The sequence below is a fragment of the Podarcis tiliguerta genome, assembly GCF_965153285.1.
Source record: "Podarcis tiliguerta genome assembly, chromosome: 14".
Lineage (NCBI taxonomy): Eukaryota > Metazoa > Chordata > Lepidosauria > Squamata > Lacertidae > Podarcis > Podarcis tiliguerta.
In genome coordinates this window covers 51,523,121-51,547,684 of record NC_139547.1, presented here as the reverse complement: position 1 = coordinate 51,547,684, position 24,564 = coordinate 51,523,121, and the positions used below count along the sequence as shown (strand labels likewise).

General features: G+C 47.4%; 1 protein-coding gene across 7 annotated transcripts in view; it reads right to left on the bottom strand.

Moving 5' to 3' along the window:
* The window catches only part of SDK1 (sidekick cell adhesion molecule 1), a 586,517-nt gene that overhangs the window by 70,325 nt on the left and 491,628 nt on the right, over positions 1-24,564 (bottom strand). For all 7 annotated transcript variants that reach the window (XM_083413291.1, XM_083413295.1, XM_083413296.1 and 4 more), the window contains exons 30-32: positions 16,404-16,598; positions 6,730-6,931; positions 2,430-2,533 (exon numbers count right to left, since the gene is read on the bottom strand). In XM_083413291.1, coding sequence (XP_083269417.1) covers positions 2,430-2,533; positions 6,730-6,931; positions 16,404-16,598 — 501 coding nt within the window. The remainder of the gene's footprint in view (positions 1-2,429; positions 2,534-6,729; positions 6,932-16,403; positions 16,599-24,564) is intronic.

Sequence of the window (24,564 nt, the reverse complement as noted above, 5' to 3'; positions counted from 1 at the left end):
TGAAACTCCATTTACATCCAATTCCCAGGAGGAGACACAGGGAGAAACACCAGCCCAAAGCTTGCTTGGAAGCCCAAAGATAGTTGTGGGGTCATCTGCCTTGCAAATGGTTTATTTTCAAAGAAGCTCGCCCTGATGTTGGTGGATTTATAACAGCCAGGCATTTTATGATCATCTCAGGTAAAACTAAGATTATAGAGTTCTTGACAATATGCTCAGGGAGGGCTGCTTTACTTAAACAACTTTTCCAACTTGGAATCAGCGCACATTCAACTTTGCAGTTGATCTGCCTGTCCAGAGAACAGCACTAGATGCTCCCATGCATGCTGCTTTTCATGTGTTATGCTAAGAGGGGCTTCTTAAGCTATTATGCACTTTGCGCATCACTTATGAATGCTCTTAACGGAGAGTTTATGAATAACAGAGAGTTTTCAGAAGAGACGCCGAATGTACACTGCAGCCAATGCGGGTTTTAAAACAAAGCTGATCCAAAGTAAACTTGACACATGAAAGCCGCACAAACTGGAGTCACTCATCTTTACAACTGCAGAGTTGCTGTCCAAGAGGAATAGTATCCATTACAGCCACAATCCAGAAGCTCTTTGGACATGGGGGGGGGGGATGCAATGGACACACCCCGCTCAAGCTTCCTCCTATCTGCAAACCCATTCACTCCTGAATTCCTCCTCCAAAACTATTTGAGCATCGCAAAAGTCCAAATGTGTGAAGCAGAGCACCCTCTTCCCTGCAAGTCCCCACTCCTGCTTTCCGCAGGAAAAAAGGGGTGGTGGTGTTAATAGACAGGGTTCATTAGCATGCTCTAGTTAGGCACCCCCAACCTCTGTTATCTCTTTTGCAGGGAGGGGTAGATAACAGCAGAGGTGCAGCGGGAACACATTTAGAGCTTGGTCTTATCCACACTTTGCTCTTTCCAGGCACAGTCTACAACTGAAAGCTCCATGTCTGAGCACCTACCCCAACCTCCAACGCTTTGCCTGCAAAACCCACTCTTTAAAGCTCAATCAGAGTGAGCGTCGATCTGCAGAAAACCTGAACGGAGTTTGCTTCAACTGAGCACTAAAGCTCAGGGAGGGGGAAAGCCTGGACATAGGGAATGAAAGTGCTAGACTCTGCCTGGAAAGAGCAAGGCAAAGGGTGTATATAAGCCTTCTGTCCTGGCATGAAGGGGGTTGGGACATGATCTGAAGTGCAGTCACAGATTTTGAGAGGAGTGACTCACATTTTCCACCCAGCTCCATTTGATGCTTTCTGTAATACCCCTTTTCCCAATGCAATGCTGGAGAAAGATCTGGGCATGCATCTTCATCTCAGATCAAGATCTGTTCCCAATAATGCACCAGGAATCTCAAACACACACACCCAGGTTCTACTGACTGGGCCCAAGCATGCCATTGCCTGTGTTTCAGCAGGACAGCTTGCCAAAGGTTGTATCCCCTGAAGCTCACTGGTTCAGCAATGTCGGTCGATTGAAGAAACCGTCGTGGTTTCACTTGCGCTTATAGAGCCTCAGATTTCAGCCTGATTCATCACAATGTGAGTGTCTTGTCTCCCGAGAAAGACAAAGTTCCTGTTGGACCAGTGTACCTGTTTCTCTATTGACCTGCTAGATTGTTTATCAGTGTACCTTTTGGCTCATGCACCTGTCTGCTACCACCTTGTCTTGCCTTTCCTCAGTCTTACCATCAGGCAATTACTTTCCTTTCACCTTCTGCCTGTCCACCGGGGACGTGGATCTGTCTCTGTATCCTAACCCTTGATACCTTAAAGACTGCCTTGAATAGGAAAGTTCATGTCTACATCGCACAACCATACACATGCACTGAACAATTACTGTACTCCATTTATTATTATTGAACAAAAAGCACCTGAAACTCATCCGAGACAAAAGGGTGGGGGGAGAAGCACTTTGCAATTGTAAATTGCTTTTTGCCTGTACAAACTAGCAGTCTAAAATGTTTGTGCTTGCTGGACATGCACTCTCCCCCCACCCCTCATTCAACCGTTTAGCACTTCTGCAGCCTGAAAGTGGATTTGGAGTGAAAACAATTGGAGAAAGTTCTCCAAACATAGGCTCAATTCTACATTCATTTTTAATGTTCCTTGTTAAATTATTCAATTTCAGGAAAGATAATGGTTCGTTAGCACAGAACCTGGAAGACAATCAAACGGGGTTTAAATCAGCAAGATTCATTATCTGAAGGCACTGCAGGGCAGTTCACTGTTGAGGAGGCTAAACTGTGCTACTGCCTCTGTCAATAGCGCCCAAACGGTGAGTTTTAGCCCTATGCATCTTCCTGTCCCCTAATCCTGAGGTGCAATGCTGGGACCGAGTGCACTAGGGAATGGATCCCCTGGGTTACTTTGAAAGAGAAACAGCTATGCTCAGTTTTGAGCTGGGGCGCCCTTACCATCCTGCAGCGTTGTGACTGCTTCCGTCTCGGCTCCAAAGTCACTGTCTCCAATATCGTTGGTTGCTTTCAGGCGCAGCTTGTAGGAAGTAAATGGGTTGAGTCTGCAAAATGGGAAAGGGTTAACAGAACGGGGATCAGCCCTTCTCTCTGGCTATCCACAGCTGCCTTGAGCAACTCTCACCACAACAAATATTGTAAGCGAAGCTTGTATTACTCAATATGTCTTCCTTTTCCTGAGCCATGCTATTGCACCATGTTAAACTGTGGAACAGTGGCGTAGTGTGGGGGGTGCAGGGGGGCCGGCCGCACCGGGCGCAACATCTGGGGGGGGGGGCGCTCGCAGCTCTGTGCCCCTACTAAAATCCACGGGTTAGGGGGCGCAAATTACTTGCCTTGCCCCGGGTGCTGACAACCCATGCTACGCCACTGCTGTGGAATTTGCTTCCCCGAGAAGCAGGGATGGCCACCAATTTGGATCGCTTTACAAGGGGGTGGAGGCAAATTCATGGAGAGGGCTATCAATGGCTAACAGCCACAATGGCTGTGTTCTATGTCGGAAGCAGTATGCCTTGGAACATCACTGCTGGCAATCCCAGGTGGGAAGTACACTGCAGTCATACTCCAGTCCTTCTTGCCTTTGAGTTTGACTGCTGTGTGGAAGAGAATGCTGGACTGGATGGGCCCCCTTTGGCCTGATCCAGCTTCAGCCAGGCTCTTCTGATCCAGTTCAGAGGCACGAGCTGAAACCCAAACACCCCCTTTGCAGGGTTCCTGTTTCTCAAGTGCTGCTCACGCACCTCAGCATGACCTTTCTTTCCCGGTGATGGTCAAATTGCACCTGCCCTTGCTCCACTTGCAGGAGACAACAGTGGATTAATCCAAGGGCAAGCAGAGCAAATGGAAGAACAGATGAACAGATGATATGGGCTCCCAGCCACAAGGATCTTGGCTAATCTAGGAGACTGTGCTCCAGGAGTGCTGCTTTTTAATCGCGGTTGCGTTTCCAACTAATAGTGTTACTCAGCTTATTTAACACAGACAGTGACAGGGGATTCCCTGCAGGCTTTCTGTGTACTCAGTGACTTTAAGATATGCAAAGACTGACTTCCAGCTGAGGTGACTTCAGCAGAGCTTCCAGCATAGCCAGCGGGAGGCTCCCTTTGAGTCGCTAACAAGGTCTGCTCGGGTCCAGAGTCCCGCGTAATAGGCTTAGCTAATTAATCGGTTGAAGCCAGTTGCTGGGCTTGGTCCTGGAGGGCCAACGAGCAATGCAGATAAGATTACCAGGGACGGAATATTCAAACGTGGTGGGATAAAACAGAGGCGTGATGGACAGTGCGTGCTAAATTGCTCTGAGCAGCCCCTACAGGGAAAATGCTCTTAGGAACCTGGCGACACATTTGCCCCTCCTTGGATCTTGGTAAGAAGAAAAAGGAAAAGAAAAATGAAGACGGGAGACTGGCTGCTATGCACATGCACGCTCTAGAGTTGCTGCGATCATGGAAATTCTCCATGGGATTGAACGGGGAAGTCGGAAAGGGGCAGCTGTCCTATTAGACCGTAGAATATAGCTGCTATTTGATCAATTCTTTCACAACAGGACAGGGGTCCCCAACCTTTTTTGGGCTAGTGGATACACTGAGAATATTGAGGAAGTGCTGTGTGTACCAATCAAAAAATTGGTTGTGTGGCACAATACAAAACTAATGAGAATATAGTCACTTCTGCTCCCCTCAGACTTGCCCTGGGAAGTCAGCTATGTCCTGGTGGTCCTGCTTGTGGAAATCACACAATATTTACCCACCCACACCCAATATATACACAATGAGGATGTTGCAGTCTAATAACAACCGGGAGCTTTCCCCAAGACCAGAAGAAAACATACAGGTTGGTCATCTCTCTCTTTCTCCCCCCCCCCCTCTCTCTCTCTCTCACACACACACACACACACACACTGCTGCACACATACAGACCACAAACACACAAATACCTCTCTCTCTCGCTCTTTCTCAGTCACTCACTCATGCGCAAACATATCACACAGACATCTCTCCCTCTTTGGGCTCGTCCATTCCACTTCTCTAAACGCAGTACAGTTCTTCATACATATACAAATATGGTTTTGGTTTTTTACCCTTGCCAAAACTACATTTTGCATTAAACTCGTAGTAAACAAATCTCAGAATCTGCACACACACACACAGAGAGAAACATGTACACGACACAACATTCATTGGGCTGTATAAGAATATAAATCCATGACAAACCCACAACAGCAGTACCAGTAAAACAATACAGGCAAGGCTCAGCACCTCAAGATTCTTGTCCCAATATAGGTTTTTTTTGGCGGGGGGGGGGAGGGCTGAGATGTCCTCAGTCCCATAGAATTGGTGCCTATGACTTCATGTAACAGCCCTGTAAGCACATCAGGATCAATGCTCAATAAACAGATCACCCCTGTGCCCTACAGCCCATTATTTTGATGGTGAAAATTATTGCCCGGCGAAGTAATTCCTCACACTTGAACATTTTCAAACTGCATTGAGCTGGTAGTTTCTAATTTGATGCCAAAGATCCGCATCCCATTAGCCAGTTTCCTTTGCTGGTATGCCAATACGATTTTCAAAAGAGCCTCATTTCCTTCAGAGGGCTGTGTGTGTGTGTGTGTGTGTGTGTGTGTGTGTTATGAACAGCAAGTGGCAAGTCTCCTTGTAGGTACAGGGTGGCTTCAGCAAGCAATCACTTCAAGAATTTTAATTCCAGCACAATCTAATGAAGGCTGGATAACGCAGTTTAAACAGGGCGATGTTATCTCTCTATTCCTCAGTATGGCCATACAGATAAAATTGCCCTCATTTCATCTGAAAACAAGATAAGGAACTCACAGAGACAGAATCTCAATGCAGCAGAGGGGAATGAATATCAACTATCGCTGAAAAAAAGGGACTTTGCAAAGGTCTGGGTTTTCCTGCATTGCTGACGGGCTGGGCAAGGAAAGGAGGAGGAGAAGGCGGAGGAGGAGGGAAAAAGCCAGCCGTTTGCCAATTATCTCATGTTAAAACAATTGGAAAACAATTTGTCTGGGTTTAAAATTTCACTGTCCCCTCTGATGCAGACTTTCCACATGGAGTCCAGCTGAGAATGAGGGCTGCCTCCCCCCCCCCAAAAAAAAACAAGACTGCAGGGCTACCACCCCCCCCACCACCACCACCAAGGCAAAGCACAAATCTGCATGGAACTTGTTCACCTACACGGATTTGTCAGAATATTACTGCTGTAGACTAGAATCAGTAGCACTTCCTTTAAGGCTGGGATGGGGGAGCAGTCGCGACTATTGCATTACACACTGTATATCTGCAGTCAACCTAAAGCTAAAGAAAAGCAATGTCTCTGCACACCACTTAACACAGTGCCATAGAACCCAGCTTCTGTCCCTTTTGCTGCATACTGTTCAATGTGAACAGAAGAAAGCAAGATCAAAATGATGGATCAGGCCAATGATCTGTCTGATCCAGCATCCTGTTCTCATGGTGGCCAATCAGATGCCTGTGGGAAATCCTTAAGCAGGATCCAACCACAAGAGTCCTCTCTCCTACTGTAGTTTCCAGCAACTGGTATTCAGATGCATTGCTGCCTCTGACCCTTGAGGCAGAGAATACCCAGTGTGCCCAGTCTCTCCTACATGAATTTGCCCAACCCTAAAGCCATCCATCACACCCACCCATCTCAGGGTCCTTGTAAACCATTCAAGGGCACCTGGGATTTCAAGGTGGAGTTGGAAGAGGGGCACAGGACTGCAGATTTGTGCCAGGACTAGAACCATATGTACAAACGTAATCAATAACCTATTACTTTATTCTGGATGAGTTCCCAGAGCCACAACCCAAAACCTATTCACTCTCAGAACCACTGCATTCACTTTAGCAGGCCTGCATTAGAGCAACTAGATGGAGGGTTGCCACTTGATCCTCTCTTTGCAAGTCAGGTCTTCAAGTATGGACAGTTCCACACCATACATGTGTATATTCAAGGCACATGACTTCCTTGAAAGAATCATAGGAACTGAAGTTCATCACAAAGCTATCATTTGCAGCACCAATAGCAAACTACAGTTACCAGGATTCTTTGGGGGAAGCCATGTGTGCTGAATGTTCCTCAGATTCTGAAGCAATGCCATTGACCCCCTTCCTACAATGATGGAGGAGTCTCTCTGGGCCTCCGAGGTCAGAATGTGCTACCTGCGGTCAAGGTGTGCTGTGTCTCCTGCCATTTCTGGCTGTGAGTTTCTCTGTGGTACCTGTCAATTGCGCAGGAGGTAGCTTCATGGCTGATGGATGAAGAGTAGGTTTGCCACTCGCCGCCGGGAAGCTCCTTAGTTTGCACCGTAAAGTAGCGCACCGGAGAAGACCCATCGCTCCCAGGAACCCAATGTAGCTGCAAACTTCGGGACGTTACTTCGGACTGGGGGACTTTCAGGTCACTGGGAGGAGCCGGTCGTTCTGGAATGAAATATAAATATTGTTATTCTTAGGAAAAAAATAAGATGGTAGGCAATAAACAGAAGATCCCCAAATGCAGAGACACTGAGCCCAACTTGCTCTTCCATATGTTAACAATATAATAATAATCATCTATAATTTGTACCCCGCCCATCTGGCTGTGTCTCCCCATCCACTCTGGGTGGCTTCCAACAAAGATTAAAAATACATTAAAATGTTGTTGCATCAATGCTAAAAGAGGCAATACGGCATGTTGTACACTGAAAGAAAAATATATGAAAATGATGTATCGGTGGTATCTGACTCCCAGTAAGTTAGCAAAAAATGTACTATACAACGGAAAGGAGCAGATAAGCATACTAGGACTCAATTTCTTGACTTTAAGAAAGCCGACTTCATAAAACTTAGGGAAGTGCTGGGTGAGATCCCATGGACAGTAATACTAAAAGGAAAGGGAGTTCATGATGGCTGGGAGTTTGTTAAGAGGGAGATAGTAAAAGCACAACTTCAGGCAATACCAATGAGACGGAAACATGGAAGGTGCCTAAAGAAGCCAGGGTGGCTATCTAAAGAACTTTTAACTGAGTTAAGATTAAAAAAGGATGTGTACAAAAAATGGAAAAGGGGGGAAACCACCAAAGAGGAATTCAAACAAATAGCCAGCACGTGTAGACACAAAGTCAGAAAAGCTAAAGCACAGAATGAACTCAGGCTTGCTAGAGAGGTTAAAAGCAACAAAAAAGGCTTCTATGGGTATGTTCGTAGCAAAAGGAAGAACAAAGAAACAGTGGGGTCACTCAGAGGAGAAGATGGTGAAATGCAAACAGGGGACACAGAAAGGGCTGAACTCCTCAATGCCTTCTTTGCCTCAGTCTTCTCCGATAAAGAAAACAATGCCCGACCTGAAGAATTTGGAGGAAATGATTCAGCAGAGGAAACACAGCCCAGAATAACTAAGGAGATAGTACAAGAATACTTGGCTAGTTTAGATGTATTCAAGTCTCCAGGGCCAGATGAACTGCATCCAAGAGTATTAAAAGAACTGGCAGATGTGATCTCAGAACCACTGGCAGTCATCTTTGAGAATTCCTGGAGAACAGGCGAAGTCCCGGCAGACTGGAGGAGGGCAAATGTTGTCCCTATTTTCAAAAAGGGGAAAAGAGAGGACCCAAATAATTACCGCCCAGTCAGTCTAACATCAATACCAGGGAAGATTCTGGAGCAGATCATTAAGCAAACAATCTGTGAGCACCTCGAAAGGAATGCTGTGATCACCAATAGTCAGCATGGATTTCTGAAAAATAAGTCATGTCAGACTAACCTGATCTCATTTTTTGACAGAATTACAAGCCTGGTAGATGAAGGGAACGCAGTGGATGTAGTCTACCTTGATTTCAGCAAGGCATTTGACAAGGTGCCCCATGATATTCTTGTAAAGAAGCTGGTAAAATGCGGTCTTGACTATGCTACCACTCAGTGGATTTGTAACTGGCTGACTGACCGGACCCAAAGGGTGCTCATCAATGGTTCCTCTTCATCCTGGAGAAGAGTGACTAGTGGGGTGCCACAGGGTTCTGTCTTGGGCCCGGTCTTATTCAACATCTTTATCAACGACTTGGATGATGGACTCAAGGGCATCCTGATCAAATTTGCAGATGACACCAAACTGGGAGGGGTGGCTAACACCCCAGAAGACAGGATCACACTTCAAAACGACCTTGACAGATTAGAAAACTGGGCCAAAACAAACAAGATGAATTTTAACAGGGAGAAATGTAAAGTATTGCACTTGGGCAAAAAAAACGAGAGGCACAAATACAAGATGGGTGACACCTGGCTTGAGAGCAGTACATGTGAAAAGGATCTAGGATCTAGGAGTCTTGACCACAAACTTAACATGAGCCAACAGTGTGACGCGGCAGCTAAAAAAGCCAATGCAATTCTGGGCTGCATCAATAGGAGTATAGCATCTAGATCAAGGGAAGTTATAGTGCCACTGTATTCTGCTCTGGTCAGACCTCACCTGGAGTACTGTGTCCAGTTCTGGGCACCACAGTTCAAGAAGGACACTGACAAACTAGAACGTGTACAGAGGAGGGCAACCAAAATGGTCAAAGGCCTGGAAACAATGCCTTATGAGTATCGGCTAAGGGAGCTGGGCATGTTTAGCCTGGAGAAGAGGAGGTTAAGGGGGGATATGATAGCCATGTTCAAATATATAAAAGGATGTCTCATAGAGGAGGGAGAAAGGTTGTTTTCTGCTGCTCCAGAGAAGCGGACACGGAGCAATGGATCCAAACTACAAGAAAGAAGATTCCACCTAAACATTAGGAAGAACTTCCTGACAGTAAGAGCTGTTCGACAGTGGAATTTGCTGCCAAGGAGTGTGGTGGAGTCTCCTTCTTTGGAGGTCTTTAAGCAGAGGCTTGACAACCATATGTCAGGAGTGCTCTGATGGTGTTTCCTGCTTGGCAGGGGGTTGGACTCGATGACCCTTGTGGTCTCTTCCAACTCTATGATTCTATGATTCTATGATTCTAAGTACAAATATCTGCTGGAAATGTAAAGAAAAAGAAGGTACCTTTTATCATATGTGGCGGATTTGTATGGTAATGAAAGCTTTGGAGATGATGTATAGCGAAGTGAAAAAAATGTTTAAAACAACCTTTGTTAAATAAAAAACAGAAGCTTTTTTATTAGGAATTAGAGGCACCAACATTCCAAAGGAGCAGAAAATACTTTTTATGTATGGAATAACAGCTACACGGATGCTACTAGCACAGAGGTGGGAAGAAGACAAGAGAGAAATGGCAAACCAAGCTGATGGGACTATGCCAAAATGGCAAAACTGACTGGAAAACTCAGAAACCAAGAGGACAAAAACTTTATAAAAGAATGGGGAAAATTTATAAGTTATTTAGGAGACCACTGTAAGCAGATGGAAACATTGGCAGGATTTTGATTCCACTTGTAGTTTAACAAATACCATGGACATTATGGACTGATATAAAAGTTATATGGAGGAATATGCAGTTGTAAATGTTCAAAATGGGACCCCCATGGAGGGGGTGGAGGGAAGTTGTGAGATTCAGAGGAATCTCTGTATATGGATTTATATTTGGATTTTGATAACCTTGTATTTGCAAAATCAAATAAAAATGATTTTTAAAAAATGCTGAAAGAGGCAATTCTGTTCCCTGTTGAACAGCCCTTGCTTCTCTGGGCCTTGAGGAAAGTGAAAGCAAAAAGGAGGCTTCACAAGGGTCACCAAGGTGAGAGAACACCTGTGGTTTCCACAGGTAGAATCAATGTAAGGCTGAGATGAAATGGTGGTGGAGAACTTTGCCTGAGAAAGCCCATAGCCATGGCTTGAACAGAGGCTGCATGAGACTGAAATTTCCTTATTGAACTCTGCTCCAATTTTCCAGCCTGCCTAGATACTTCCACCCAGGTTCTTGCCCTCTGTTCCAATTCTCCCTCCCTCCCCCAGTCGTCACGGGCGTCATGCTCCAGTCTAGCACTTAGATCCTACACCCTGCCAAGTTCAATGTGTTTTCTGCAAGCGCTGAGGTGATGCCCCAGTTTGCCAAAGGTGACGCAGGTGAGATGGAGAGGAAGGAACAGACGCCCACACTTGCAAAAGGCCAGATTCAGCTAACAGAAAGCCTGGATCAATATAACTTTTCTCCGTACCATGTTCATTCTGTTTTTATACCAATCACAACATTATTCCAGCCCTAACACCATTCCCCCCTCGTGTTCTAAGAATGTGAGCTATTATTTCTTCTTCTGAATATAACATCCCATGCCAGCCTTGGTTCAGTTCAGTTCAGTTTTTGTGTGTTTGACTCATGAAGTTCTATTCTGTTATTTGGGTTATATGGATAAAATTCAACAAAAATATCTTATTAAAAAGGGAAAATCTAAAACACATTCATATTTTTAAAGGGCAGGGTTAAAGCATCCCACCCACTCAAGGAGGCCACAGATAATTTAAAGCCAAAGGCCTGGCAGAAAAGAAATGTTCAAGTAATCAAACAGGGCATTTTTATGAACTCCTCTTTAGGATTATCTGCAACATCCCTTGTTTGTTCCCAGGCAACTCCAAAGAGCAGATTTGCCCAAGACAGCAAGGAGCCACAGCCCTCTGAGTAAACCCTGGGGAGTCAATGCCGTGCTCTTGAACTGCTCCCCTCAGTCCTAGCCAGCATGGCCAATGGTCAGGAACGATGGGAGCAGAGGTGTAGCAAGGTCAGGTGGTACCCGGTGCAGAAAATTTCTTGTCACCCCCCCCCCACATTCAAATTATTAAAAGAAGGAAAAATAAGATACAGTCGCAAGTGTTATTTTCTGGTTTATTTACTGAACATTGTGAGCATAAGCAGCTTTGGCTTAGCGGCCCAGGAGGTCGTCCGCGGTGCCTGCACTCCCCGGAACCCAACCATTGTTGGCGGCCACTGTAGCCTTGGCCTCCATGCACGGGCCGCTGTTTCCTTGGCAGGCTGCCACCACAGCCCAAAAAACCGAACCGCTGCTGGCGGGGGGCTAAGGACGTCAGCCTCGGCAGCATCAGGAAGTCAGCCTTGGCAGCATCAGCTGTTTCCTTGCCTTCGCCCTGCCCGCAGCTGATTGGCCAGCTGGGTTGGGGGTGGGGTGAAGGTCCCAAGGGAAGGAGGGTGGCATGCGGGACCTGGGAAGCCCCACCCACTTCTCGGAGAGGAGTTCCAATAAGTTTATTTTTAAAATGCAGTGGTACCTCTGGTTGCGAACAAGATCTGTTCCGGAGCCCCGTTTGCAACATGAGCAGAATGCAACCCGTGTCTGCGCATCTGTGCGTGCATGGGTCGCGATTCGCTGTTTCTGCGCATAACATCATTTTGAGCATATGCGCATGCGCAAGCGGCGAAACTCAGAAGTAACCCTTTCCGGTACTTCTGGGTTGCCACGGGACACAACCTGAAAAGATTTAACCTGAAGCAAATGTAACAAGAGGTATGACTGTACTTACTTTTTCCCCAGTTTGTCACTCCCCCCCCTTCAGTGGTGGCACCCAGGGCGGACTTCCCCACAGCACCCCCTTCCTACTCCACTGTATAGGAGTCCTGCAGGATCCCTGGAGGGCAGTTCATTCGCTGCCCTGGAAGAGATAGCATTAAGCTGAGGAGATTTGCCTCCCCTAGCAAAATGGACACTTCACACATGGCTGTGTTGCACACACATGCGCCAACATCCCTGCAGCGCCGTGCAGCATTTTAGGGCAAGCCCAATGAGTGAAGCAGGCAGGGACTCTTCTTGAGTCTCTGCACTTAATCACTCTGAAGCGCCAGCGTTAAATAAGCCAGCCTCTCAGAAGCAGCTGGGAAATCTCTGGAGGCAGCAAACGGTTAACCCACTCACATGATGAAGGAGCGCCATACTAGAGCGTTCCCACCCTGCAACCGTCTCTCCAAAGCAGCACCCATTGATTTCAACCGAAAAACTCAATAGAGTGAGGAATAATTGTTTAATTGTTTATCATGGAGCTTATCGATTCTGATTAAAATGTGTGGCATGTAATAAAGCAGGCATTGATCAGCGAAGCCACGGCGGCTCACCTCTAAACAACTCGTTTCATCCCACCCCATTGGCTCCCGATTCCACAAAGAGGGACTTGCAGCAGCTCAGGAACCTCCAGCCACTTCCCACAAAGAAGAGTTTGTCTCCCGAGTTCCTCTCTTGCCCTGCCTCCCTGGGAACGTTTGCTTTATGGCTCAACACCTCTCAGCAGCCCTCTATCAGCAGACGATGCCAGAAGAATAGAAAGCCATCAGCTTCAGAGAGTCCTCCGCACTGATGGCGGGAGCCTTACAGGGCGATACAAAGGTTGGCACTTAAGTGCTCAGGGTTATTCTTTTGGAGGAAGCAAATGTTTGCAGGTCCCCCAGGGGGGTTGGATTCTCTCTTCTCATGTGTGTACCTTAAAGCAGGGAGCAGGGCTGCATCTTGCATTCTCTCTCTCTCCTTCCCTCATGAAATTTATATACTCTTTGATGGTAGGAAAAAAAACCCTCAAAGCGGTTTGCAAACATGATAAAACAATAAAATTTATCGCTATAAAAATTGCAACTGACCACAGTTTAAAACATACAGAAAGTTTAAACCATGATAGAACAGACTAAAATAAATTAAAATGCATGCAAACTTTCTAAACTTCTGGGTAAGGGAAAGGTAAAGGGACCCCTGACCATTAGGTCCAATCGTGATTGACTCTGGGGTTGCGGCGCTCATCTTGCTTTACTGGCCAAGGGAGCCGGCATACAGATTCCAGGTCATGTGGCCAGCATGACTAAGCCACTACTGGCGTACCAGAGCAGCGCATGGTAACGCCGTTTACCTTCCTGCTGGAGCGGTACCTATTTATCTACTTGCACTTTTGATGTGCTTTCGAACTGCTAGGTTGGCAGGAGCAGGGACCGAGCAACGGGAGCTCACCCTGTTGCGGGAATTCGAACCGCCGACCTTCTGATCAACAAGTCCTAGGTTCTGTGGTTTAACCCACAGCGCCAGCCGCGTCCCTTAAACTTCTGGGTAGGCTTGTCTAAAAAAAGAATTCCATGAAGGCACCTGTCTGATATCAATCGGCAGGGAGTTCCAAAGTGCTGGTGCTGCCATACTAAATAATCTAGTTCTTTGAAATAATGTGGGGGTATTATGTGGCACCTGTAAAAGTGCCAACTCCACTGATCAAAGAAGTTGAGTGGGCACAGGTGGGGAAAGGTGATATTGTAGGTAAACGGGCCCAGGTTGTTAAGGACTTTATATGCATATAATTTGGACCAGAAGCAATTAAGCAACCAGAGCAGATCTCTGAGCCCGGGTGTTATATGCTGATAATGCCTCACTCCCGTCAGCAATCGTGCTGCAGCATCCTGCACTCATTGTAACTTCCAGATCAAGCAAAGCAAAAGTTCCAGTCCTTTTCTTTGTAATGATTTCAAAAACCTCCCACACTGCCCCATAAGCTCCAAAGCTGCTAGTAGGAAATGGTACCAGCCCACAGGAGTTTAGACAATCCCAGGAACAATTATTTCTGGCAGGTGAGGCCAACAATAACCCCCCACCAAGCAGAGAGTCCATGAAAGGGACTGAAGCTGGGAGATCCTGAATGCCAAGTGTATCCTCAGCTCATGATCTGCAGTCCCCCTTCAGTGTTGTTTTTTTAAGGGCACAAAGTCTTTCTATTGTCCCTCCTTCAAACAGGGCGAGAAAAAGTGATTTCTTGTTAGCAGCAGGGATTGCCATGCAGAATCTCGCAGCTCCACTCCGGGCAGGCTGCATCGAAAGCCTAAAGGGCATCTCTGTAACACTGAAATCCATAGGATTATAGAAATCCAGGGCTGCTTTGGTCTTAACAAGTGCACTGGGCTATAAGGAGCTCAGGACATGCTTTGTATTTCTACATAACCGATTGACACATAGGTTCCTAAAGGAGCTTAAAGGATTACAGAGGTGCCCAATTCCCAGTCCAATGTGAATGAAATTTAAATTTCGGAGTGTCCAACTCCCAAGTGCTCCACCCCAATTTTAGGATGGAAAAAGTGAGGTGCTGATCATAGGGTTGTCGTCAGAAACACCAACCCCACGTCCAGTTTCTCATTCTCTCCCCACAAGGGGAAAACAGGGCAGGGCGTGGTCACATCACACGCACAGCCCAGCCCCAGCAGCACCCAGGAATATGGAACAGGGGAGGGGAAATAAACGCTTTTATGTTGTCATCACCTTACAAAACATGACAGAGAGAAGAAAAAGGGACTGGATGCAGAGCTGCCATTTTGCGTGGAAGGACTGTGACCCACATCCTTTCCAGTTTTGCTCAAACGTGACAGTAAAACAAGAGCCACACCACACGGTATGGAAAGATGCTGGTTTATCCTGCAAACCTGTTTCCGAGATCCTCCGTCAACTGTGCCTCCCTGGCTCATTCCTCATCTCATGCCTTTAGATATTAGACCATTTGCCATTCTAATGAAAGACCAGCTCCATCAGACCTACTCTCCCCTCAGCTGTCACCTGGCAGAACCTATTCCACCCAGCTGCCTCCGCGGGAGAGAAGAGAAGCAGGGCTCATTCATCAGCCTTGCTTTCTCAGGCACCCCCTGCCCCTGAACTGTTTCTGTGCCACCTGGTCATTACAAGTGCTACTATTAAAGTAGTGGTGCCTGAGTTTGCTTTCTTCCTCTCCCCTCCCTGTCCCTTTCCCCTTGCATGTTGCGTTTTGTTTAAGATGGTAAGCCTGTGGGCAGGGCTGTCTTGTTTTAATTTATTGCAAGTAAGCTACTGGGAGCCCTTTTAGCTGAAAAGTGGGGCACAAATGCTTCTATATGGACACTGCTGGGGAGGTGCGAAGTAAAAACTTACGAGTTTTATTTCCAAGTACCCTCCCTGCACTTAAATGCATAGCTGTACAGCAAACCTCGAGCGTAGTTGCCCCCTAATTTTAGTACATGCACGGTCAATTTGTGTTTTTACGCCATCCAGTTCTTAGGAACCTAACTACTTTTCTCTCTGATTGCTCAGCAGGGTGTGATGTAGGCAGGACACGAGGCCATACATTAGGGGGGAAGGCTGTATTTTATACAGCGGCTCTTGTATTCAGAGAACCCTAAGTGCTTAACAGTAATGGGGCCCATTGTTATTGCTACAAGAGAGAAGGAAATTATGTGATGCAGCTATTAGGCACACAGCAGTGTCTCTCGCATAGTTTTGTTAAATTAGCTTTATCTTGGACAGGGAAGGAGAGCGGGGAAAGATGCTTTCCAGAACAAGAGTACTCTCCTTTCTATTCTATGGAAGAGTGTCTGTTTGGGGAAGGGGGGGGGGGAGGAAAGGGATGATCACATGGATAGGCTTAAAGAGAACGGGATACTGCTCATTCAGAGATGCTTGACAGATGCAGATGGTTGTAAATGCCCGAAATTTCAGGGCATTTCACCAGGATCGCACAGGGCTTGGAGGTTGCAGCAGATGTGGCAGCAGACGTGGTTAGGAACTGGTGGGCCATCGGACTTAATTGGTGCTATATATGATTTGAAGTACGTACCCCTCCCAGCCCCTCCATTTGGCGTGTTATAGTCCTATGTGCTGTCAATATTGCCTGCAAGGGGGGCTTGATCCCCATCTGCTCACTGATTGTTTGCAAACAAATGGTATTATTACAAAAGGCGCCGTATATCTCCAGCATGGCCTACTTGCAAATAAGCTGACCCTCTAAAAGGCAAACCTCCAAGGTGGAGTGCATGGAATAGGTTGAGCCACAGAGGTCCAGGTCACTTCCTGGAACCTCTTGACCCTTCTATCCCAGATTGATCAGTGAGATCACCTGCAGGAACATCAATGGTTGTTCCCTGAGTTGGTGAGGATCATTGGACAACAACAGGAAACAGAGTGTCATGACTGCACCCCCCCCCCCCCCCGCTGCTGCTGCTGCCATTACCTCTCTTTTCCGTGGTGATGACTGTGGCTTCCAGAGGCTCCCCCCAGCCCTGCCGGGTCTTGGCAGACGCTCGGAAGATGTATGCTGACTCAGGGAGGAGATCTGTCGCCACAAACTGCCTGACGGTGGAGCCAACTTCAACGGTGGTGAACTTGTTTGGGCTGCTGGTTGCCAGACGGTAGGCGATTTGATAGCCTGAACGCAGAACAATGACAAGAAGAACATGGAGAGGTTAGTTTCCCCAGTCTTTCAGTAGAGGGAAAGAGCCAAGACTATTAGTACATCCTAATTACTTATTTATTTGAATGCAAAACAATGGAATTTGCTTCTTTTAGTGTTTACCAGCTGAGCTTTAGAACACACACGCCCTCCTCCAACCGCCCGCCCAATGCAGTGTATTATCTGGGAAATTACTGGCTTGGTGATGAATGGAAAAGCCCTTCTGAGTGATAATCCACCATGAAATTTGTTTCACATTTCATTCTTTAAAAGAGCGAGATACGAGAACAGTTTCATCTTCCTCGAGCATATTGATGCGCTGTGAAAATGCCACCAATACCAAACAAAAGTAGACACATACACACACAGAGCGGATTTTGACAAGGCAAGGATGCTTGAGGAAATATATCAGCCTCTCTTTACCTCAAACCCCCAGAGAAGGGACTGAGCAGGGGATCTCAGCAGCCCTTCAAATAACAGGTGCCTAGGCAAGAGGCCCTAAACACAGACAAGATTCTGGTGCCCAATGTAAGTTTCAGAGTTCTTTCAGTAGAAAGACCCACAGTTCTCATCACACAATTTGAGGGACAATCAAGCAAACTGGCTGAAGCAGGCAGTGGTGTGTGTATGGGGGGTATTTTATTTGCTTGCTCAGCACTCAAGCTTTCTTCCACCATGGTGATGAAGGCAGTGCATATAAAGATCCCAGGGGATCTTCCAATCACCTACCAGACCCAGACTGGCTTAATATTGGGGGTAGAGCGGGCTGCATTATACACCAATGAGAGGATGCCCAGGGGCATGAGAGAATAGCTGGAGACAGGTGAGGGGTAAGAAATTACCCGGCCTCTGTAGAAGCCTTTCCAATAGTTCTCACTGGACTTAATACCTTGAGAGTCCTGTGTCCTGTTCTGGACTCTCCAGTTTAAGGAGGACATTGAGAAGCTGGGATGTATGCAGAGGAGGGCAACCAAGATGGTCAATGGTCAGGAAACTAAGCCTTAGGAGGAATAGTTGAAGGAGCTATGTTTAGTCTGGATAAAAGGAGACTGGGAGGACCCTGTCACATGGGAGATGGAGCAAGCTGGAGGTTTTTAAACAGAGGTTGGATGTCCATCTGTCAGGGATTCTATAGCTGTGGTTCCTACCTTGTGGGAGGGTTGGACTCAATGACCCTTGGAGTCCCTTCCACCTCTACAATCCTACTATTCTATGAGTCCAAGTATCTGCATCAGCATAGCATCCAACAACACCTCATGGGCTACTAGTTGGAGGATGCACCAACTGCTCAAGCTCATTCTGCAAACACCTGCCAACATGCCAGCCTCGCTTTCTTCTGCAGCTCATGACAAACCCAGTCCAGCTGTTGAGCTCCAAAATCAATTTCTATCTGGGATGGCAGGGATGGTTTTGCTCATAGCAAGAGCAGTTAAATGCTCCATCAAGTTACATGGTGGGGAGCATGGAGAACGGCAGCCAAATAAACCCCAAACAGAAGCAGCTGGTCTTGACTGTGACAGACATCTGCTAGCCCTCTGACTGTCCTTTGAACTCCAGAGTTCTGCAGAAACATGAAACTGATACCCATCCCCTCCGTGGAACTTGATATCTCTGCTGCAGTGTGGAGATTCGCCAAATTTCAATTGCGATGAAAGAAAGGGAAAGTGGAAGCAAGAGAGCATCCTTCATGGATGGAGAACAGCAGAAGGATGCTGGTGAAAGGAAAGGCTGGATGGACAGCATGCATCTCCTGCTGAAGAGTAGCATCGATGACTGAGGCAAGGCGAGAGGTAATAAAAGAGGATTTGGAATGTACTTTGTAGAGCCAATTTCATCCATACTATGTATTCTCATGCAGGCTTTGTAGCTTAATTGGGATACAGATGGTGGTAATTGTGTGCAGTGGGGCTAGTGATGCTTTTGCAGATATCCAGTCCTCTCCCTATATGTCATTGTCTTTCCCCACCACCACCCTGGAGGAAAGAGGATAATTTGTGGCAGCTGAATGAGAAAATGGATGCTTCTTTTGTTTCCCCAGTCAAAGTGTCATTGTGAGTCACGTCTCATATACTTTGCTGCTTCAGAGGCGCCAGAGGAGAAGACCATGTTTCATTGATACTCAAATTGCAGCAGACAAGAGTTGAGAGCAAGCCCAGTGGCTGAGGCCCATTTTGGAACTAGGAAATGCACAGATGAGAGATTAGAAGAGCAATATAGATTTTCAAACTTGGCTCTGTAAAATCAAGGACCGAAAGTGGGTTGTTGCTTTGCCAGAGCACCTGAACCACGCGTGGGAGCCAGGAAGGGTTACGAGGCGAGAACAACCAGAACCAAAACAGAGATGGGTATATGGTTCATTTTCGAACATGCATAAACAACTCTGCCCTTAATGGCCAAAAACAAATTATTATGAAAAGATCAAAAGCCCCAACATAGCTCTCATAGAATAAAAAACTTTAAAAACTAAAAAACCCTTAAGAAAAGTGAAAATGTTTCTAATGTTGCCCTTATATTGTTACACGTCACCCCAATCTCTGAGTGGCTTAGAGACTCCAGGGGCTCCAAGTGTTTTTCCCAGAGTTTGGTTTCCTTGGAACGAAGGTCAATGAAGACTGTGGCGTCTTTAGGATATATGGTTTTATTTATGCATATATGCAACCTGAGCATAGGATGCAGGGGCCCACAGCATTAACGGTGAAACAGATTTTTGCTTCCCCATTAGGATTGCCTCTTCTCCAGCTTCTAGCATCACTCTACGTACGACAGACACACAACTCTGGCTATTGTTCTTTTAACAAGAATCATGTGGCATCCAGACAGGTGAGGAGAGTGGAGGGAAATGTCTAACCCCCACTTTCCTGGAGAGCAGCATCACTTAGTTGTAGCTCTTGCAACCTAGCTCATTCTTTGCGATACAGATGAGGGCCCTCAACTGGCCAGGCAAAGTCATCATCTTAACTGGTTTGGCAGGTTCTGCAGCCTCCTCTACTAGATTCTAGCCTTTACTGGATACAGAATCACAGGCCTGGAAGGGATGCAAAGATATCATCCAGACTGACCTTCCCCAAACTCATAATCATATATAGCTTTTGTTTAAATTGCTGCTATTTATTTATATAATTCCTGCCCCACCTTTTAGGCCAAGACCAAGCAAACACTAATGTTCAGAACAGGGACTAAACTGGAATGAGCAACTGACACCCACCCACCCAATCTATAAGAAAGGGATAAGCGCCAATTTTAAACAAATGCACATTTATTGCACAAGTAACTTAGATCCTGCCCAAACCTCTTCTGAAACCTGGATATTTTCTTGCTTCAGCATGACTTGTATTTAAAAATACCAGCTCTACATTCTATGTAAGAAATTGGCAGTTGACCTAGAGAAGAGCGAAAGGATTCATCCCATTCTTTGATCTGTTTGGAATCTGCAACATGTTAACAGGAACATTAGATGAACATTGTACCAGCTGGGTGCTGCTAGGCATTCACATTAAAAAGAGTCAATCTTCAGAGATCATTAACTACGCTCAGCTCGTATAGCAACCAGAAAGAGAGAGAGAGAGAGAGACTCAATTTTGAATCTATTTAGTTTTACCCTTTGCAAATGTTATGTAGTCTGCCCAGGTATGTGTATCTCACAAGGCACAATGTGAAATCTAGGCCCAATTTAACAAATGCTACAGCACTTTATTTAACTATTTTTAAAGCTTTGGAAAAGAGATCACACCAAGGGAGGTGCCAAAGGGGTGTGCTCTGACCTTTTCCAGTTTCTGTACACATGCAGAAAGCAGAACGAAAAGGCGCAGCAAGATTCAGATGGGATAAAATAGGCTGGAGGAAGCAAGGGTCGGGGCGAGAAAGACACTGTCATGTGTAGGAAGCCGCGAGGAGTGCAAATGTTGGAGAAGAAATTAAAGTAAGCACTGAATCAAAACAAAAGCCTTAAGGGGAAACACAAAACATTACGAGGAAACCAACCCCAGTCCATAAAGTTATTAGAGTAAGTACACATGCTATCAAGAGCAAACTGTTTCGATCTGTTTCATTTCTTGCTCTGTTCCCCTTCAACTATAATGTCAAGTCAAGCATGTACAGGATTGATACAAGGGCATATTCAGCTATTAGTGCATTCAAACACTCGCTCAGCTGGTTGATTATAAGCATCTGCTTGGATTCTCTCAGCAAACGGCACCATCCATGCCCTCTACATGCATGGCTCTGTGTGTAAGGGACAGGGATTCCTACTGGGATCCACTTGAGATTCTTTCCCACTGTTGTCACCAGTCAATGGAAGACGTCCCTGATCTCACGTAAAAGGATTCAGTGTGTGGCCAAGTTCTATGTTCTCCGCAGGCCAAACTCACAATATTGTCGCGCGCCACTCCAAACTCCGAGTGGCAAAAGACTTCAGGGGTGCCTGCCCTTTCCCAGGGTTCATTTTCCTTGAAATGAAAGTCAATGGAGGCTATGGTATCTTTAGGATACAGTGATTAAGTACTTAATTCGTTCCGGAGGTCCGTACTTAACCTGAAACTGTTCTTAACCTGAAGCACCACTTTAGCTAATGGGGCCTGCTGATGCCACTGCGCTGCCGGAGCACGATTTCTGTTCTCATCCTGAAGCAAAGTTCTTAACCCAAGGTAATATTTCTGGGTTAGTGGAGTCTGTAACCTGAAGCGTATGTGTCAGGGGTTCAGGAGCAGAGTCACAGGAGAGGGAGGAAACGGAGAGCGAGGGGGAGGAGTCTGAAGGAAATGTCAGCGACGACAGTAGTCCGAGGTCTCTGAGTCTCTCCAGTGACTCGGAGGATTCACAGAAAGGGGCCCCCATGGTCAGGGCAAGGGGAGTGCCCAGGGGGACACCTCGGGAAGAAGGGGCCAGAGGAGACTCAGAGAGTAGCAGTTGGAAATCAGGGCCCGCGTCCCCCCCAGAGGGCAGTAGGGGGGAGGAGTCCCAGGCATCGGGATCAGGTGGAGCGCTGCCAGCGGGAGAACATGAGGCAGGATTGACCACACCTCCGTCGGGGAGTGAGGAAACGGTCATCAGGAAAGTTAAACGCGCGCGCGCGCCAAGTTCAAATGTACAGGAGGGAGGCACAGTGGGCAGCCCGGGAAGAGAGCCAGGTCCTAAAGCCCGCAGAAGAGAGCGGGAGGAGTCAGGGGGGTCGTCATCGTCAGCCTCAGAGGAATCCAGGGAGACAGGGACCCCGGAGGGCAACAGGACCCAGAGGAGAAAGAAGAGGTGGAGTAAAGCTAGAGTCTTAAACTGGTGTACAGGGGGCGGGGACTCAGAGGGAGCTTCGCCGGTCTAAAGTTTAGACGTAGGGATGGAGCGCTGCGGCGTGGAAATGGAAACTGTACTTCAATAAAGACTTTTGTACATAAATACCAGCCAGCGTTGGTCCTCTGTGAGCTGGGACCAGGAGCCAGCCCTGACAGTAAGCTCCCTCCCCTGAGAAGATTTTCCACCAAGAACCTCGCAACGTGAGTCGACGTAGCGAGGGGAGAGAAGTGGTGCTTTGCGAGCTCACAAGAATCAGACAAGATGACTACAGAACAGGAATGGACAGACCTGCGAAATGCTGTGGTTCAACTCAACGCAGAGGTGCGTGCCTCCAGAAAAAGGGAAGAAGAAATGGATACAGTCTGCAAGGATCTCCAAGCCAGGTTGGACATGCTTACTAGACAAGGGCAAACGGGAGCCAGACCAGAGGGCATAGGGCTGGGGAAAAGGGGGGGCAGCCTGGTATCGCATTTCGACGGGAGTTTACCACAGTACCCTAATTTCCGAGCAGACTTGCTCTTTGCGCTGAATCTGCTGGAAAAGGACTTTAGAGATGAAAGAGAAAAAGTGGGGTTTATCCTATCCCATTTGCATGGGGAAGCCAAAGCGTGGCTGAGAAATTTATGGAGAGATAATGATCCGGCGCTCCAAGACGCGGATGCGTTCATTAAAGCGATGGATGCATGTTTTTTATCAAAGATAGACGTCGATATTGCCAGAAGAGACATACATGGTCTCAAACAAGGCAAAGCCAGTGTAAGGCAGTATCATGCCCGCTTTTTTGCATTAGTCCACGCGCTGGGGTGGGAGAAGAATTCTGCTCCAGTCAGAGACCTTTTCTGGGAAGGATTGAATGCAAATGTGAAAGATGAGATTGCAAGAGGAGAGAGACCTAAGACCACTCAGCAAGTGGTTCAGAGGGCGCTGGAAATCGGCGTGCGTTTGGAAGAACGTCCATGGAACAGAGATGAAGGGCGTTGGGGACGCACACCAGCGAAAGCACCTCCCCTTTTTCCCAGAGATGCAGCGCGTGCGCAATCCACACCCCCCCAAGGAGGGGGGGAAGAACCGATGGAGCTAGGAGGTGCCAGGGCTCAGTCAGCTACCAGAGCCCTAACACCGGGAGCAGTCAAAACGAAGCCTCCTAGAGGGAACAGGAAGTGCTACATCTGCGACAGTGCTCAACACATGGCGAAAGAGTGTCCCCAGAGGCTCCACAAGCACACTGCAGCCTCGGCAACAGTCAAAGAAGCAACTCGACTGGGAACACAGCAACAGTTAAACGACAGAGTCTGGCTGGAGGAAGAGGCACTGGGGTCCAGTCAGACAAGTCCATGAAGCAATCCCCAGCACTTTTGCAGCCCACAGACCCCCTCCCACCCAAACCAGTGGTGCAGCTTACAGCGTCTCTCCAACTGCCCAGCGGCAGCACTCTGGAAGTGCCGATCACTATTGACTCCGGCAGCAACGCCGACTTTATAGGACTGGATTTTATTCAGCAGCACAATATACCACTGCTACCAGCCACGCTGCCCCTGAAGGTTGTCACGGTGGATGGCAGAGACTTGTTAGGGGGGCAGGTGGTGCAACAAACGCAGCCAATGGTGATGCGGATTGGAAATCACCAAGAGGTCATCAGTTTCAACGTCACCAAACTGTCGGACACGCCGGTGGTCTTGGGCATGAGTTGGCTGCACAGGCACAGTCCAGCATTGGCGTGGTACCAACGCCAACTGACCTTCGGTTCCTCCTATTGCGCGGAACATTGCATTCTTCCTAGCCCGGAAGAAGGAGGGGAAGACACGCAGCTACAATTAAGCACGCTGCAAGCAGTGCCACACAAGTACGCAGCGTTTTTGGAGGTTTTCTGCGAGAAGGAAGCAGACAAGCTGCCTCCCCACAGGCCCTATGACTGCCAGATTGACCTCCTGCCAGGGGCGACGCTGCCAGCCGGGAAACTGTATTCCATGTCTGAAGACGAGCTACAGGAGCTCAAGGAGTTCATAGACCTCAACTTAAAGCGCGGTTTCATCCGGGAGTCGAAAGCAGCGGGGGGCAGTCCTGTATTCTTTGTGAAGAAAAAGGACACGCCCCAAAAGAGGCTTGTAGTGGATTTCAGGCTCTTAAATTCAAAGACCAAGCCCACAGCCTTTCCAATGCCCAAAATAGATGACCTGCTTGCTACGGTGAGGAAAGGACGCGTTTTTACAAAGTTGGATCTGCGAGGGGCGTACAACCTGATTCGCATACGGGAGGGGGACGAGTGGAAGACTGCCATGTTCACGCCCCTGGGCACATATGAATACAGAGTTATGCCCTTCGGTTTACAAAATGGCGCCCACTGTTTTCAAGCCTTCATGCATCACGTCCTGGCGGGTCTCCTCTACAAGAAATGCGTCTGCTTCTTGGACGACATCCTGATATTCTCAGAATCTGAGGAGACCCACGAGGGGGACGTCAAGGAGGTTCTGCAGCGACTGCAGGAGCATCGGCTATACGCCAAGCTGGAGAAGTGCCAGTTCGACAGGAAGGAGGTGGATTTCCTGGGCTACAAGCTGTCGGACAAGGGGCTCGCCATGGACAGCGCCAAGGTTCGCGCAGTGTTGGATTGGAAGAGCCCGCGAAATCGGAAGGAGGTCCAGCGGTTTGTGGGGTT